Genomic DNA, 16,386 nt, shown 5'->3' with positions numbered 1-16,386 from the left:
GTTTTGCCCCCGGTTCCTGTGTCCTCCCTGGAGTAGCTGTGTGTGGAGAGGGCTGGAGCTTCTGGGCTCAGAGGCCTGGCTGGTGTGAGCATCCTGCTTCAGGACTCCCTCCCCAATGTCTCCAGGGGAGTCCTTGCTAGATGGTCCTTTTTTGGTTGTTTTTGTTTTTGGAGGGGGGGTGTATGTAGTGAGGCCAGGCCCTGTGTGTCCTTGCTATGTTTTTGTCTTGCCAGATCCTGGAGTTCCCCAACTTGCTTTCCTATTCACTGCTCAGTTTCCACAAGGTGTCTGCCAGGAGTGGGGCTGTTCTGCTCCGTCATGTCCCATGTGCATTTTTAAGTTGCTTCTCTGGGGCTGTGCTTTCCTCCGCCAGGACGATTTTTCTGCCACAGGATGGACTTTTTCTGGGAACACGGCACTTCTGTCCCCTTGTCTCTCTCCGGTGTGGCTTTCTTCTAGACCTGCTCGCTCTCTGTGGAGACTAGGTGTGCATGAGCAAGAAGTCTCTCTGCGAGAAGAGAAATGGACGTGGCTTCTCTCCATAGGAGCGAGGAACAGGGCTGTTGGGGTGCTCTCTGTTGTCCCACTTCTGGGGAAGGGGTGGGATTCATGTGGCTCTGTTGCCTTTGCTGACTTGTCAGGTTTGAGAGGATGTGCGGGGAGGTTCAGATTCACAGAGCTGCCTTTGCCTCGGTTACCCCTCTTCCCTTGTCCTTTTATTCTTTATGACTCCTCCATCTTCTGCCTGGGCGGGACCACAGTCTCCTCCTGGTGGCATAGATCCTGGACCGCATGGGAGCGAGCTGAGTGGGGAAAAGAGAAGGTGACCGGCCCGGGGTCACTGGTTTGGAACCTGCCTCAGTAACGCCCTCATTTGCAGGCAGGCACTGACCTGAGCTCTCCATTCACACCAGTCCACAGCCTGGCTCCCTTCCCGGGCCCGGGATCATTGGTGATGGACACCAGCTCTCAAGGGGGCAGTGGGATGAGGGGCTCCCTCAGCATCTGAGCCCCACTGTATCAGCCCAAGAATGAGGTCTTATCAGATGGGAGCCTTATACAAATATGGTCATGAATGTTGCCTTCTAGGTATGATGAAATAAGGAAAACTGTGAAAAGCTATAGGACGATAAGGGCTGTGATTGCGTCAAGCTCTTAAACTGTGACGGGTGGCATGGGGAGTGTTTCCCCAGACCCGGCACACACCTGGCACGTGCCCCTTGTTTCCCAAGACGTGCAGGTGGAGAATAGACAGTTGATAGAAGCTGTGACTGATACTGTGTATGTCTATGAAGAGACGGATCTTACTTACCATCTCAACTTGGAACAAAATTTATTTCTGGTTTTAAATATATATAATTGCTATAAAAAATTCTGGAACCCAAAGAGCGGAATAAGAATTAAGACCCCCATCATCACGAACTTTTTCAGTTGAGACTCATGCTTAGCAAGCTTGCTTTCTCCCCCAGATCTCCCCGTGGCCCCTCTGAGCAGTGGACTGGCCCATCATTTCTAGTGATGTCCTGGGAAACAGTTTTTTATCTCCTTAATGTGAGAAAACCAATTCCCACGTACTATGAGGGTTACTAAATTAGTCCATCACTGAACAAAATGTCTTAATTCTGGTGTTTGACCCATAGACAAATTTGAAGATCTAAGCTCTTCAGATGAATCCTGCCCTGTTCCCCAGAGACAGAGGCCCTGTCGGAAGAAGGGCCTCAGCATCCATGAGGGGCCTCGAGCCTTGGCCAGGATCACAGCCATCGGACTTGGAGGCAAGATGCAGCGGCCTTGCTGTGGTGAGTGCCCCCAAATCCTGCTGGCTCTTCGGCTGTGCATCCCCAACAGTTCTCGGCCTTCTGAAATGTGGGCCCTGGGGGGAGGCTGCAGCTCACAGACTCAGAATTGATTACAGGGATAGAAAGACATTGATCACTGGCTAGCTTCTGGATTCATCCTTTAATTTTCCTTTCCATGGGTTATGTTACAAATAGAATTTTCTCTCCAGCAGTGGAAATACAGCAAAGCTGGGATTTCATTTATCATGTGGTAGGTCAGCTAGTGCAGAGAAAATGTTGAAGTCTGGTCTCTGCCCACTTCACCAGCTGGAGGTGGATGTGTCTCTGGGCAGGCTGTTGCTCTCTTTTCTCAAAGTGCTAGATTGGAGAATTGTCGGATCATATACTTTGTGGGCTAGAAGTGAGTTTACTCTCCCACTGTCAACGCCTCATGGTGAAAGCAGGGGACGCTGACACTCTCGCTCTGGCCTGACCGAGTGCCCAGTCTTAAGTGTGAGTTACATCTTTGATGTCTGTCACCCATCGGTGGCCAGGCCAGTCCTGCTGGTCTAGCAAGGTGGGTGGATGGGCCCATCTCGGGAGCCAGTACCCCTGGACTTAGAAACCGACTTTCCCAGTCAGCGGAGACCATGCTTCGGTCAAGAATATATAAGTTACTCCATTGCCTCCCATGACCCTTGGAAGGAGTTTTAGTGCTGGATTGGGAGCTCCAGGCCCACCTTCTCCCATCAGCCACAGAGGGGTGGGCTGACTGGGCCAGTGGGGAAGCTGCCCCCAGCCGTGGTCAGGCTGCTGCTGGGTGAGAACAGCATGCTCCGGGGCATTTGGCTGGGTGGTTCTCTTGTGAGGAGTCCATGCTGCCTGTCCCACCTGAGGTATGGTGGGGGCACACACAGGAAGACGGGTCTTACCCAGGGTGGGGGGTGGTTATTAACTTGTGTTGCTGTACAACACATGTTTTTTGTTTTTTTAAAGATTTTATTTATTTGAGAGAGAGAGACTGAGAGAGAGAGAGCATGAGAGGGGGTAGGGTTGGGAGGGTCAGAGGGAGAAGCAGACTCCCCGCTGAGCAGGGAGCCCGATACGGGACTCGATCCAGGGACTCCAGGATCATGACCTGAGCCGAAGGCAGTCGCTTAACCCACTGAGCCACCCAGGCGCCCCCAACACGTTTTTTAAAATGGAATTTGTTCGAGTTCCCAAAGTAATCTGGCCTAAACCCGTTTATACAGAAGTCTTTTTAGGCACCCACATAGGCAGAGAAACATTCACCAAAGAATGATGCCCATTGTCCCTTAGTTGTGCCATTTCATAATTTTGGTTTTCCTCTTACACCTTGTGATATTTAAATTCTCTATATGTGCGTATATTCTGTTTGCCAATGATGAAAAAACATTTTCTTGCAGGCAGATGCATTCAGAGGTTATGTAACTTGGTGTTACTGCTGTTAATCTTTAGCCCGGGGCCTCCCGCCTCCCTGCTCAGCCAGATCTGTTTAGCTGGGGCTGACTGACCCAAGGAGCAGCGCCCCCAGATGTGTGTGTTGAAAAGTCACAGGGAGCACGAAGGCTGGTGTGTGTGAGATTTCGTTCCCAGCTACGAGGACCACTTAGTGGTCTGGTTTTCCTTCGGCTCAGGAACCTGTGAACACAGCTGACCGTTTCCTGCTTTGTCCACTCGGCAAAGCGGCACATGGTGTGATGGAAGGGGCGCCAGTCCCCATCCGCATGCTCTTGCTGTGGGACACAGACTGGTCCCCACACCCCTCGGAGTCTTTCCTCACCTGCACACCGCACAGTTGGAGCCGATGGGGTAACGGCCAGCTAGAGAACAGTTTTCTTTCTGCTTGCCTGAATCCTGGGCCTTCCCTCGTGCCCGGATTCCTCTGGGGTGGTTGAATTTGGAAGGAGGAACTCTGTCCCTTTTGTGCTCACGTGGGTGTATGTCCCCCATTCTGTCCACAGAGCAGGTGCCTCTGCCAGGCTACGTCACCTTCAACAGCAGTGATGAGAACCCGCTGGAAGGGAGGGACCTCTGCTACAGGGACGTCACCTCCCCGATCAATGAGCGGGATGTGGAGAGCAGCAGCGGCAGCAGTCGGGGTGCGTGGGGGGCCCCGTGCGTCACCCCTCTACCCACCCAGCGGGCGCACGGAACTGTGGCGGGTCCAGCCAGTGGAGAACGAGGGGGTGAAGGGTACACAGGGTCTGGCTTTTGTGAGGACTAAGAACGTGGCTCGGAGACGGGGGAGGTGCAGGATCTGCAGGAGTCGTTCCTAACCAGGGAAGCTCCTTGACTGGCAAGGCCTCGGGGAAATGTCTGTTCTGTTACATGTACCATTTGTTCGGGAGCTGTTGACAGAGTGTCTGCGGGGCCAGGCACTGTTCTAGATCGATGCTTGGATTTATCAGTGAACAAAACGGGCAAAGCCCCTGTCCATGTGCTAGGGCAGGAGGGCTTGGGCCGGGCAGCAGAGAACAGTGAGCGGTTTCAGGAGTTGGATGCAGTGGGTGCGGGGCTCTGGGGAGGCCCTGCAAGGGACACCTGTGGTCAGCTGCCCTTGTCTTGACTGTTGTCAGAAGAGCACGCCTTCGGCGCCAACCTGGGGGTCGGGAGGTGCAGCAGCAGCAGCGAGGGCCTGACAAGAGCCCCGGGAGTCAGCAGTGAGGCCTCTCTGGAGAGCAACGAGGTGAAGCTTCTCCTTTCTTGATCTCCCACCTCCCTCCCCTTTCATGGTGCTGTGGGGGCTGCCTCCTCCGAGAGGGCAAGTCTGGTGACAAGGACTTCGTGCGTGTCAGACACACAGTGTCCTTGGCCGCCCTCTGTGAGCAGCGACCACCGTGCAAGTCACCAAGGAAGCCTCTATGTGGCCGGTGGGGCGGTTTCCCAGCTACGGTTTTGGGACAGAGGGTAGAGTGGATGCAGCTCCATTAGCTGTGAGCCCCGTAGTGTTAACTTCAAGCACGCTTCTTGCCACAGGATTCGGATCATGCCTGTAAAAGTTCGGTTCGCAAGCAAACTAAAAGTTATATGAAGACCAAAAATCGTTACAGCAACAGCGAGAGCCAGTGGCCTCCCAGCACCGGGCCTTCGGGGGCAGCCTCTTCCCCGGGATCGATGCCCCAGACCGAGAGGTCCCGCCATTCAGGACCTCAGGTAAGGCCATCTGTGAAGCCGGCAGGTAGACCTCTCGTGCTCCGTGAGGCCAGGCACCGTGGAGAGCAAAGTGTGGTGATGGTTTTCCCCCAAATGATCGGGGAAGCTAGTCAGGCTGAGGAGTCCTAAGGGCTCCAAGTGCCAGTTGTAGGGTTTCTGTTCCATCCCTTTCCATGGGCGGGATCTGTCTCTCCCCTTGGTTTCCATACTTTACTCAGCCTCCCTGAGCCTGGGGCGGAGAAAAACAGGACCAGTCTTAGGGAGCTGCTTTCAGAAGAAGTCCGTGACAAGATGCATATGAAGCAGAGAGAAAGTGGCGCTTAAGGAAATTTGCCATCTCTGCCCTCCTCATTGTGGGTCGCTCTGGCTCACCAGCTTTTTTTTTTTTTTTTTTAAGATTTTATTTATTTGCGAGAGAGAGAATGAGAGACAGAGAGCATGAGAGGGAGGAGGGTCAGAGGGAGAAGCAGACTCCCTGCTGAGCAGGGAACCTGATGTGGGACTTGATCCCGGGACTCCGGGACCATGACCTGAGCCGAAGGCAGTTGCTTAACCAACTGAGCCACCCAGGCGCCCGGCTCACCAGCTTCTTAGGGGTGATGGGTCCGGCACAGCAGATCAACTGTTTATTGACTTCTCCTGCCCTCTGTGGGCATAAGTAGTACAAAGATGAAAGAGAGAAGTACATTTTTGCCATTTATTAAAGTCACAGCTCTGCTATTCACTAAAAGCCTGCAGTTTTGCTGGCTTCTCCTTGTGGCCCCTCCAGAGAGCTCTCTCCAGGGCCTATGTTTCCAGGCTCAGTGAACAGCTACACCTTTCAACTCCTTAAATACATGTTCATGGGAGAGTGGGTGGTGGTGGTGCTGGGATCTTAGGCTGTTTCAGAAAGTAGGTTAAGGCAAATGGCAGAGTAACAACCTTTGAAAATTTGCTCCTCCATTAAAGGCAATAAACTGGCAGAAGTGGTCAGAATAATTTTTTTCAAAACTCTGTGAATCAAGCAAAAGCTTGGAGCAACCTGGAAATGTTCATTCAAGAGAAGTGGCCGAATCCCAAAACTGCAAGCTTTGTAGCACTTTAACTCGCTTTAGTCTCATCTGCACGCTCCAGTGCCAGGGTATCTGTGACAGCCAGTGCAGGGGCTCTTTCCATGCTTCATTCTCAAATAATTGGCATTATTGGATGCATCTGATGACTCCCTAGGAGGCCATGCTTACAAAACTGTATTTGACTTGACTGAGAGCTTGTCTACCCAGTATAACAAAAACCCTCTGCTTGGAGAATGTGTGTTGAAAATAATTAGAGTTATATGTTTTAACTTTGCAGCTGCCTGAGGTATTGGATAATAGTTGGGGCAAATAAGATTAACCACAAAAGCTGAAAAGGAAAAACTGGGGAATGCGATGTCCATAGGAGGTTTGTAAAGCTCTGACATATTCCTGGGAATCTGGGAAGCCACACACTTGCTTAAGGCTGTGTTGTGTGGATGGTCAGGAAAGACGTGAGAATACATCTGATGGCCTTGAGGTTCTAACAAGGAGGAAGTAAAGGCTGAGGTAGGGCTGTCATCTGCCTGGCTGAGTGTCGAAGATGTGCCCGAGCCAAGCCTACAGAGCTGTGCAGCAAAGAGGGGGAGACTGACTGGTCTCTGGTGTTTACGGAAATCTGTCCAGTCCTTAGCTGACCACTAAGCTAGCCGAGGAGAGACTTCTGTGGCCACATGTGAGAAAGAACACAGACTTTATCAAAAAGGCACTAAACGAATAACCTCTACAACAAGCAGCAGCAACAAGCTGTGGAGATGGAGGAGAATTCAATCTCCAGAGCCACCACATTAAGATGTCGAATTTGAGGGGTGCCTGGCTGGCTCATTTGGTGGAACATGTGACTCTTGATCTTGGGGTTGTAAGTTCAAGCCCCCTGTTGGGTGTACAGATTACTTAAAATCTTGGAAATGTCCAAATTTCAACAAAAAGACAAGATGTGCAAAGAAACAAGGAAGTATGGCTCACAGGCCATAAAAAGTCAACAGAAGCAGTGCCTGAGGACGGTCATGTGGGACTTACTGGACGAAGACTCTAGATCAGCTTTTTCAAATATGTCCAGTGAGCTCAAGAAAACCTATCTAGATAGAGAATATCAATAAAGTGATAGAAATAAAAACGAATCAAATAGAGATTCTGTAGGTGAAAAGTACAATGACTGAAATGAATGTTTCACGAGAGGGCTCCACAGCAGACTGGAGCATGCGGAAGGCCCCACAAACTTGATGTTGATCAATTGAGATTATCCCGTCTGAGAAGAGAATGAAGAATGAACTGAAACCCGTGAGACCCCATTAAGCAGCCAGCATACAGATAATTGGTGTTCCAGAAGGAGAGGTGGTAGAGAAGAGCACAAAAAAGTGTTTAAGAAATAGCCAAACCTTCCTACATTTGATCCAAGAAACTGTATGAACCCTAAGTAGGTTAAACTCGGGTCCACAGCTAGGCCTAAAGTAATGAAACTGTCCAAAAACAAAAGGCGAAGCTTGAAGGGAGCAAGAGAGAAGTGAGTCCTTTACACATAAGGAAACCTCCTAAGATTAACTGCCAATTTCCCATCAGAAACCATGGGACCTAGAGGACATTTGATGACCGTGTCAGAGTAATGAGAGGAGGAAAACAAAACTCCACCAAGAATGCTATATCCGAGCAAAAACTGTCCTTCCAAAGTGAAAGAAATTAAGACGGTCACGCGGTCGCAGGTAAACAGACTCCGAGTTTGTTGCTACCGGACCCGCCCTCCAAGAAGCACTAACACCGTCCAGGCTGAAGTGGAGACAGACGGGCTGAGGCCCTCCGGACCGTCTACTCTGCCTGAGGGCACAGAGAGGAGGGGGCTGGAGCCCTTGGCGCCAGCAGCACCGTCCCACTGGGGGGGGTTCGGGGACTGGCGGCACCGAGGAATGCACGCCTGGCAGGAAGGGCCCTGCGTTGCCGCAGTGCCTCTGTAGGTCCCCACCCACCCTCTGACCCACTCTGGCTCGTCTGCCCTCCAGGACCTCGCCACGCTGCTAGAACAGATTGGGTGTCTCAAGTACCTGCAGGTGTTCGAGGAGCAGGACGTGGACCTCCGCATCTTCCTGACCCTCACTGAGAGCGACCTGAAGGAAATTGGCATCACGTGAGTGCAGAGGGGCCCTTGGTTTCCGCCGAGCCTGAAGGGGCCAGCTTAGCTTGCAACGTCCCAAGGCTGCGGTGGAACAAGCCGCCCTGTCCGGAAGTCCGTTCGCTCCCTGCAGCCAGCTGGCCTCTCCAGCCCCCCAAGCTGGCCCGGCTGTCTACTTGAGAGCTTCCCAAGGTGGTGGGAGGCCATTCACAGCCTGGCCCTAGCTGGCCTGGCCTCCCTGTTGAGTGAAAACAGCAGCAACCAGGCAGGGGAGGCAACCAGGCAGGGGAGGCCAGCCCCAACTGGGTCACTGCTTGGAACCCTTTGTTTCTGTCATCTGTCCCAGGATCCTGGGGGCCACTCTCCCCCTTCCAAGCTGGGACCTTGCCTAGGGGACCATCTTGGTGGAAGGACGGTCAGTGGCACCTCTGCACACCCCGCCCATCTGTGTACTTCTCTCAAATTCACCCCTGCAGGCTGTTTGGGCCGAAGAGGAAGATGACCTCGGCCATTGCTCGATGGCACAGTGGCGCCCGTCCCCCCAGCGATGCCCTGGAGCTGGCCTATGCTGACCGGCTCGAAGCCGAGATGCAGGAGCTTGCCATCCAGCTGCACAAAGTAGGTGGGGAGCAGGGGAGGGGCCGTGCGAGAGGGGCGTGGAGACACGGCTGCAGCGAAGGACGCAGAGAGGAGAGCGAGCAGGGGGGACAAGTACCCAGGGTCAGCAGGGGAAGCAGCCGGGACAGGCGATGGGACAGCAAGGGCAGAAAGCGGTACTGTTCCTGTGCCCAAGGGGAGATGCACGGGCAGGAGCGCGGGCGGACCCAGAAGATAAAGGGGGAGGGCGGAGAACCAGCAGCCAGCACGGACACCACCGCGCTTGGGCAGAGGCGGCTCCATCTGGAGATGGGCGTCCCCGTCCTCCAGCCCAGGGGACAACAGAGAGAGAGCCGGGGTCGGGGGCAGCCAGCCTTGCACGCCCCCAGCTCACTTAGGCACGCGGGCTCCTGCGTCTCGCATGGCAGCGCTGTGAGGAGGTGGAGGCCATGCGAGGCCAGGTGTCGCAGGAGCAGGGGCTGCGCGCCGTGCTGGAGAGCTGCCTCCTGGAGCAGGATGGCGCCCAGAAGGACATGCACGCCCAGCTGCAGGAGACCTGGGCCCTCACCCGGGATGCCGCTCTCATCCTGGACCAGCTGCGGTGAGTGGGCATCTGAGCTGCCCCCAGGCCCAGGCCAGACCCTGAATCACCGATGCCTCCAGATTCTTCCACCAAGGGCTTGTTGGTAGGGCCTCTTGGGGTCACTCACTGTCGTCCTCCATTTTGTTCCAGCTCTGTCTGCAGAGCAGACCCAGGCAGCAAACAGGGCCCCGAGAATCTGCACGCTACATGCAGCTCGTCCTCTGCCTGGGTCTCGGGCCTTGAGAGCTTGCCATGAAGGCGGAGCCCCACCTGCCACTCAAGGAGGTGCGGGTGTCTGCCGCCCCCGCGGGGGCCAGGGAAGGCACTCTTGCCAGGCCTCTCCCTCACCAGCACTTGGCCTTGTGTCTGGCAGAGCCTGTCAAGCCGAGCTGTCAGCCAGAGTGAAGCAGGAGGTGTCCATCCGAGGGTCCCCCCTGGGCACAGCCCTCCCCACAGCTGGTAAGAACAGTGTACTGGCTCAGGATTGCATAGACGCTGCCCTGGGCCCCGTGTTAGCACCTGTTCTGGCACTTATCATACTGACACTCCATCCCTCCTCTACACCATCCCAGGCTCCAGAGTGAGGGTGCCCTGTCACCCCCATTTCCTCCCCATGATGGGAGGCAAAAGCCCTTGGGCCCTGGCCAACTGTGCTGTCCAGGATCTGCAGTGACTTCTGCAGCCTACAGCTGGGGCTACCCCAGGGCAAGACCTCCCTGTAAGCCAGGGACCCTCACACTTTCATTCCTGGGGCCGGACCCTGACAGGGCTTTAAAGAAACAGGTGGGAGAACGTATTTTGGTATAACAAGGAGGTCACGCAGGAACCAACAGCTGGGTGGGTCCCCTGGTCGCAGCAGCTCAGGACAAAGCGGGCAGGACCTGTGGTGACCACACAGGCCCCAGGCCCACCTGGTTCTCTGTCCGCAGACTCCATCGGCTGGCCAGCCTCCCTGCAGGCCCTGAGCCTCCCTGAGCTGTCAGGAGTATTGGAGGATCGAGTCCAGGAAATGGGTGAGTCTCCAGGAGGGCAGCCAGTGGCCTCACCCCCAGCAGGGGCCGAAAGTGGGTGAACAGGGAGAGCCCCGCCTGGTCAGCCCTGACCCCTGGGTCAGCCCTGCCCTAGCCTACTATCCCCCATGGCCACGCAGTCCTAGGCACCACCCCCCACCCCCGGCCTTCTCACACTTGCAAAGCAGTAACTAACTGCTCCCGTCCTCAGGGCGAGTGCTATGCTCAGTGACCCAGAGCTTGGAGAAGCTGCAAGTGCTGAACGGGAAGGAGAACTGGCGGGAGCCTTAGCTGGGAGGGACGGTGAGTGTCCGCCAGCCCAGGCCCCGGGCTGGGAGAGCAGGGCACCCTGGGCAGCAGTGAGCTCTCCCTTCAGTCTTCCCTTTCCCTTCTCAGAATCCGACGTTGGGTGACTGATCCACCCTGAAGCTGTGTGCCTGGAAGACAGGAGCGCGGACAGCGAGCGGCTGCAGCGGGCCGGAGGATCAGGCCCCCGAAGCAGCAAGCAGGATAGGGCTGGGGCGAGGAGGGAGGCCCACACCAAGGCAGGACGAGGGCCTCTAGGCCAGAAGCCCGGGGGTGAGGCCCAGAGCGGGCAGGGCCACGGGGAGAGAGCGGGTCCCCGTACACCGCAGGTGCCACACGGGAGAGGACTGGGCACTTGGGCAGCGTATGTCATTGGCTGGAAAATAAAATGTAAGCTCTGCTGGTGAGGGGCTCCATTCTGATCCCGCCACCTGCAGTGCTGGCTGACAAACCAAAGCCGGGCAAGGCAGGCCGAGACCACCGTGTGCAGAGCAGGGCAGACCGCCTGACCCCCTCCTGCTCTGCCATCCCCTGCATCGAGGGCTGCCTTTGCCCCGAGCCCCATCGAGTCTACAGAAGCAATCTGAAGAGTGATGCACACCCCCAAGCCCCAAGGAAGGAAGAGAGGAACAGGTACAGGTATTTTATTTACAGAAAGAAGTGCCTATGCCCCCACGTACTGGCCACTTCATCGAGGCTCTAAGGTGGAAGAGACGCTCAGGCTGGGCCGGAGCACAGCTTTCCTTACCAGGCCAAGCAGGTGCTGTGGAAACTTTGTTAGCTTCACTGAGAAGTCCTTCTGGACATAGGGCCAGTGGTGACCTTCCCGTCTGTGGTGGCTCGGCGGTTGTCATTCTGCACACTTGGCCCGTGCTTCCATACCATGTCCTGGAGCTGCCTGCAGCCTGTGCTGGGAATGCAGAAAGGGAGGCTCGCAAAGCAAAGAGCAGGGAGCTCAGCCCTGGAGCAGGTGTAGGGCCCAGAGAGGCCTGAAGCTGGCAGTCCCACAGCAACCACAGGGAGGCGGACGCCACCTCCCCCTGGGACAGGAGGCCCGTATCAGCTCCACGCTGAATGGACCCCAGCACTCTTGCGCCTGGCTCCCGCCCTTAAGTCCTTGGGTAGTGGGAGAAGCCCCCCCACCCCCCCGGGTGCACTCAGCCCCAGGCCTATGGCTGGGACCAGAGAACACACAGAGCAGCCGAGAATGGACTTTCCTGTCCTTTCTCTTTCAACAACTCCAGCTCGGCCTCATGGCCCCACCTAACCTTAGGGACCAAGCCCCAATGGGGTAAAGGGGCTTCGAAGCCTCACTCCCAGTTCACACACCATAGGAAAAATTAAGACTAACCACCACCAAAAGTAACAGTACAACATTCTAAGCTGAGCCAGCTCTTCTCTCAGCCCTGGGGCTGGCTGGTGACAGGACTCAAGGCATGCTCCACAAGAATAAAGGGACTTCTCGATGGTCTGTGTGTTTACCTACCCACATGGATGACTGGGGGATACCTCCACCAACCTGAGCCTCATGTGGAGTTTGCGCCTTGAGGTAGGAGAAAATGTCCTGAGCCTGGAAAGCCAGGCCATCTACTGACCAGGGTGGGCTCCCAGTAACCTGGCCACCACCCGGTAGCTGCCCAGGGCAGCAGAGAGGAGTTGTGAACACACACAGGAGGAGATACGTCTCCTAGGAGTTCAGGGCACAGAACCAGGGGAGGGCAAGAGACACGCCGCATAGACTCAACCTCAGGAGGAAGACGGGAGGAGCTTCTCCAGCGCTTTCTTCTGCTTCTCAGTGGCAGCGGCCAAAGCCTCAGCCAGTTTCTCCTCGGGCATCATGTTGAGCACCTTGAGAGCGAAGAGCAGCTGGTACTTGGCGGTGCTGGTAAAGGCGTTGCTCAGGAAGTTGGGAAAGCCACCAACTCGGTCCTTTTGGGTATAAAGTGGGACGCGCACAAGCCCCAGCACCTGCACAGAGAGGAGACCGGAGTGGGATCAGGCCCCCACACCAATGGTGCAGCCCTAGCAGGAGGAGCCTGTGAGCTGCTAGGCCAGGGGAAGGGCAGCCAGGTTGCGAAGGCTGTAATGCGAGACCCGGGCTGGGTCTGGTGAGGCGGAAGCCAGCCATACCCTTGGAGCAGTGCAGCCCCTCTACTCCCCAGGCAAGTTTCAAAGCTGACCCCATGCACCCATGACCACCCTTTGCACTCTCAAGTCCCAGCTCCCATCCGCTGGCACGAAGCCCCCAGTTCATACCCCATGCTCCCCCTTCCACGGGTGAATCCCAAATATCCCAAGTATGACTCCCCGCCCCTCCAGACTATAAAACCCACAGACCCTAAGAGCCTTCATCACCCCAACCGTGAGATCCAGCCCATGAACCAGCCCTAGCTTCCCACCTCCCCAGAAGGCACCACCCCATCCCATCCTCCCACCGATCCCACTCCCCGCTCCCAGGATTGGCAATGGCAGGCAGCAAGGCAGATGGAACACAGCCCCGAGGGAACCCCAGCCCCGGGCCCCTCGCTCCCACACCTGCCCCCAGTTCCCTCTCCCCACCCCGATGCTGGAGACAGCGACACCCCACCCAGCCCGGCCAGGGGACCCTCAGGGGAACGTGTTACCCATCGGTGCCTTCCACGGAGCCAGAGCCAAACCCCGGGGCGGGGGGCGGGGCCCGGGCGGCGGCCCCACCTCCAGGCCGTGGTCGCGCGAATGCACCGCGCTGATCTCCACAGCGTGCAGCTGCTCCAGCGTCAGCTGCCGTGCGTACAGGTGCGCCACGACGCGGTGCGGGCCCTCGGTCAGGTGCGAGCTCAGATAGTCGGCCTCCGTGAGGCGCAGGCAGCCTAGGCCCAGGCCCAGCACCCGGTTCAGACCGTCCTCCAGAGACCAAAAGCGCCGGTCCACGAAGCCCCCGGGAAAACCCAGCAGCCCGTCGAAGCGCATCTGCATCTGCAAGGGAGGGCCGGGTCACGGGCGCGGGGTGCGAGCGGCGTCCCGTCCCCCGCCCGCCCACCCGCGTCCTCACCAGCACCGAGAAGCGCATGGGGATGCGGCCGAAAAGCTGCCCGGGGTTGGCGGCGTACAGCATGGCGTGGCACGAATGGCTCCAGCCCGGCCCCAGGCGCATAGCCTCCACCCGGCTGATCTGCTTCAGCTCCGGCACCGCCGCCGACATCTTGACACTGCCCCGCCGCGGCCGGGGCACCGCTGCTTAAGTGCATGCGCGGGCCCGCCCCCGTCGGGCCTGGCCAATCTGAAGGCGGGCCGCCCTTAGGCCCGCCCCTCCACCAATTGCCGACGCCCATCGGGGCCGAGCCCTTCGCGGCGCTCCGTCGCGTCGTTGAGGCGCAGAAGGGGCGTGTGCAAAAGGAGGGGGCTGCGCGCGCCCCCGCCCACGGCCCTCGAGAACCACGACGCCCCGGAGGCACGGCGCCCGCACCGAGCTCTCTCGAGACGAGCGGGGCCTCGGGCGGGCGCTGCTTCCGGGCTGGGGCTCCGACTGCCCACAACGAGTCCTATGCCTTCCCCCAACGCCTCCCTGGGAGCGACGCCCCACAGGCTTCACACTACCAGCCCCGGCCTCGCTCCCCGGCCGGCGCCTCCCAGAGGAGGGCTGCGCGGAGCCCCAAGACCAGAGGTTACGACCCTTCCCTGCACGCGCGCCAGCCAAGCACTCCCATCCAAGGTCACTGCCGGTCAGCGCGACTCCAGAAGAGCAAGGAAAGCAGGGCCCGGCAGAGCTCCGGCTGCCCCCACAGTCCACGCACAGCCCCTGGGGCTCCTAGACCCAGCCTGCTGGGGGAGGAAGTACCTTAAATCCGAGCCCAGCATCCCAAGTGTCCTCCCAGTCAGACACCATATGCCAGGTTCGGGTGGAGGAAATGGGGTCTCCCCCATTTACCAAGGAGAAACTTGGGACACAGAGGAACAGGACTTGCCTTAAGGGCACCCAGCAGTTGGTGCCAGAGCCAGGATCCCACCCTGTCTCCTCCCGTGTCCACAACAGAAAACCTCCTAACTTTCACAGAGAGGGCCTGAAGTACTTACCCCGCGTCTGCTGGAGAAGGAAGTCGCTGGGGCTCGGGAACACGGGAAGCAGTGTCCAAGAAGGAGCACTGAGGCTCCTTGGAATCCTGCAATGGGGCCACTCACTCCACTGGTTGACCCAAACTCCATTCTCCTCCCACAGTGGGCACGGATTTAATGAGCAAAGGAACCGCCACCTGCACTCACAGGATGGGCGCCCCAGCCACAGCCTCGGAGAACCGCGTGCAGTGAACGAGGGCAAGCGCTGTGGCGAAGGCTGCCCTCAGCAGGGCTGAGGAGAGGAGAGCAGGGGCAGAGGGCTGGCAAGGGGTTGGTAGGACCCACTATACACTCGTTCACACAGTGAGTCCGTGCCAGTACTCTCAAATGGGGAATAAGGATCCAAAGAGGCAGGCTCTGTCCCCAGCCATGGCCTCTCCTGGGGGTCAAGACTCAGAAGGGGCAACCACAACTGGCAGGGAGAAGCCAGATTCCAGGGCAAGTAACCGTGTCTGAAGAGAGGTCAGCGAGGGGAAGGGCCCATCCCAAGACAGACGACATCTCCAGGCCACAGGTGGCTACGTCTCCATGACCCAAACCCAGGGCTGGGGGAAGGGGGGAGGAAGGGGGCACAGAGGAAAGGTACCCCATGCCCCCAACCCCTCCCTGACACAAGATGTTAACACAATTCCTGGTCCACTGGCAAAAGTGTGGAGGGAGATCCAGCGCATCCCATGCAAGAACTCGTCTGACACGGGAACACCTTTCTACCCACCCTGGGACCATGCCAGACCCAAACATGACAGCTGCTGCAGGGCTGAGGATGGCAGGCCTGACACGGGGCATGGACTAGCTAGCTGAGAACACTGATCTCACCAGTAAGCACCTGAGTCAGAGGGGACCTGAGGAGGCAGCGTGGGGCCAGTGCTGCCTGGGAGCTCTGGGGCGCTAGAGCCTTTCCCTACTGGGAGGCCACCCGCTGGGCAGGGAAGCCAGCAACCAAACCTGGCCCTCTAATCCATTCCCCACGACAGCTGTGGAGAGTTGCTGCCCTGTGTAAAAACCTCTGTTCTCAGAATAAAACTGTCCCTACAAGGTCCTGAGGCATCTGCACCCCACCAACACCCCTCGATTCTGATGCTCCAGCAACCAGAGCCACGAGGGCTTCTTTCTGCTCAGGGGTCATACCAGACTCACTCTGGCCCCAGGGCCTTTGTCGGCACCGGGAGGGCTCAGCTGAAACTCCCCTCAGAGAGGCCCTCCTCCGCCACAGGTTAAATCAAGTACTCCATGGAGCTCCACCTGGTCACCAGCTGACTCTTCCAACAGTCAACCAACCTGGGAAGATTCGGATTACTTGCACAGTGTCCCAGTGCCTAGAACACAAACTCCCCGGGCCGGGGCCATGCAGGTCTGGACCCCCTCCAGCCCCAGCACGGTAGGTGCTCAGTAAGTATCTGAGGGACGGATCGGCAGTGAAGACGGGGATTGCTCCACCGCTCAGAAGACGAGCCCCGTCCCCAGAGTCCGCTTCACTCCAACCCAGAATCAGCACAATGACGGCCACGGTTGTAATAAACAGCAGCTCGCGCACCTTACGTACCACCTCATGCGCTCTCGCCCTCTTGGAAGTCACGTGCCACTAACAACTCGTGCACACAGACGTGCTCACGCTGCGGTGGCGGCGGCCAGAGCTGCCTGGAGCCACTCCGCCGTCCTGCCTCCAGACCAAGAAGAAGCTGAGGTCCCT

General features: G+C 57.4%; 2 protein-coding genes across 12 annotated transcripts in view; one reads left to right on the top strand and one right to left on the bottom strand.

The window, feature by feature from the left end:
* Positions 1-11,004, top strand: part of ANKS3 (ankyrin repeat and sterile alpha motif domain containing 3) — a 30,443-nt gene extending 19,439 nt beyond the window's left edge. For 4 of the 7 annotated variants that reach the window (XM_035022178.1, XM_035022182.1, XM_035022183.1 and 1 more), the window contains 11 exons: positions 1,641-1,799; positions 3,764-3,901; positions 4,379-4,488; positions 4,779-4,955; positions 7,999-8,123; positions 8,585-8,726; positions 9,134-9,306; positions 9,662-9,747; positions 10,218-10,301; positions 10,510-10,601; positions 10,675-10,766. In XM_035022178.1, the coding sequence (XP_034878069.1) occupies positions 1,641-1,799; positions 3,764-3,901; positions 4,379-4,488; positions 4,779-4,955; positions 7,999-8,123; positions 8,585-8,726; positions 9,134-9,306; positions 9,662-9,747; positions 10,218-10,301; positions 10,510-10,589 (1,274 nt within the window). In that variant the 3' untranslated portion in view covers positions 10,590-10,601; positions 10,675-10,766. Of the gene's footprint in view, positions 1-1,640; positions 1,800-3,763; positions 3,902-4,378; positions 4,489-4,778; positions 4,956-7,998; positions 8,124-8,584; positions 8,727-9,133; positions 9,307-9,438; positions 9,558-9,661; positions 9,748-10,217; positions 10,302-10,509; positions 10,602-10,674 lie in introns of those variants that run through there. The other 3 variants (XM_035022179.1, XM_035022180.1, XM_035022181.1) reach the window with 3 other exon arrangements.
* On the bottom strand, positions 3,192-16,323 carry NUDT16L1 (nudix hydrolase 16 like 1). 5 transcript variants are annotated; one of them, XR_004682277.1, is made up of 6 exons: positions 13,636-16,323; positions 13,229-13,559; positions 12,350-12,572; positions 11,353-11,514; positions 8,041-8,103; positions 3,192-4,792 (listed from the first exon to the last, which is right to left on the bottom strand). XR_004682277.1 is itself a non-coding variant. In XM_035022191.1 (4 exons), exons 1-3 carry the CDS (start codon positions 13,783-13,785, stop codon positions 12,351-12,353), a joined length of 633 nt encoding a protein of 210 aa, XP_034878082.1. In that variant the 5' UTR covers positions 13,786-16,323; the 3' UTR covers positions 11,179-11,509; position 12,350. The 5 variants fall into 5 exon arrangements, 3 of the variants coding, with proteins under 3 accessions (XP_034878082.1, XP_034878083.1, XP_034878081.1); XR_004682278.1 differs by lacking the exon at positions 3,192-4,792 and adding an exon at positions 5,094-5,184; XM_035022191.1 differs by lacking the exons at positions 3,192-4,792; positions 8,041-8,103 and having other exon boundaries at positions 11,179-11,509; positions 13,299-13,559.
* Positions 16,324-16,386: the final 63 nt, after the last annotated feature.

Source organism: Mirounga leonina, unplaced genomic scaffold (assembly GCF_011800145.1).
Source record: "Mirounga leonina isolate KUSES-001 unplaced genomic scaffold, KU_Mleo_1.0 Mir_175, whole genome shotgun sequence".
NCBI lineage: Eukaryota > Metazoa > Chordata > Mammalia > Carnivora > Phocidae > Mirounga > Mirounga leonina.
The sequence above is the reverse complement of the archived record's forward strand: the minus strand, read 5'-3'. Positions and strand labels throughout refer to the sequence as shown.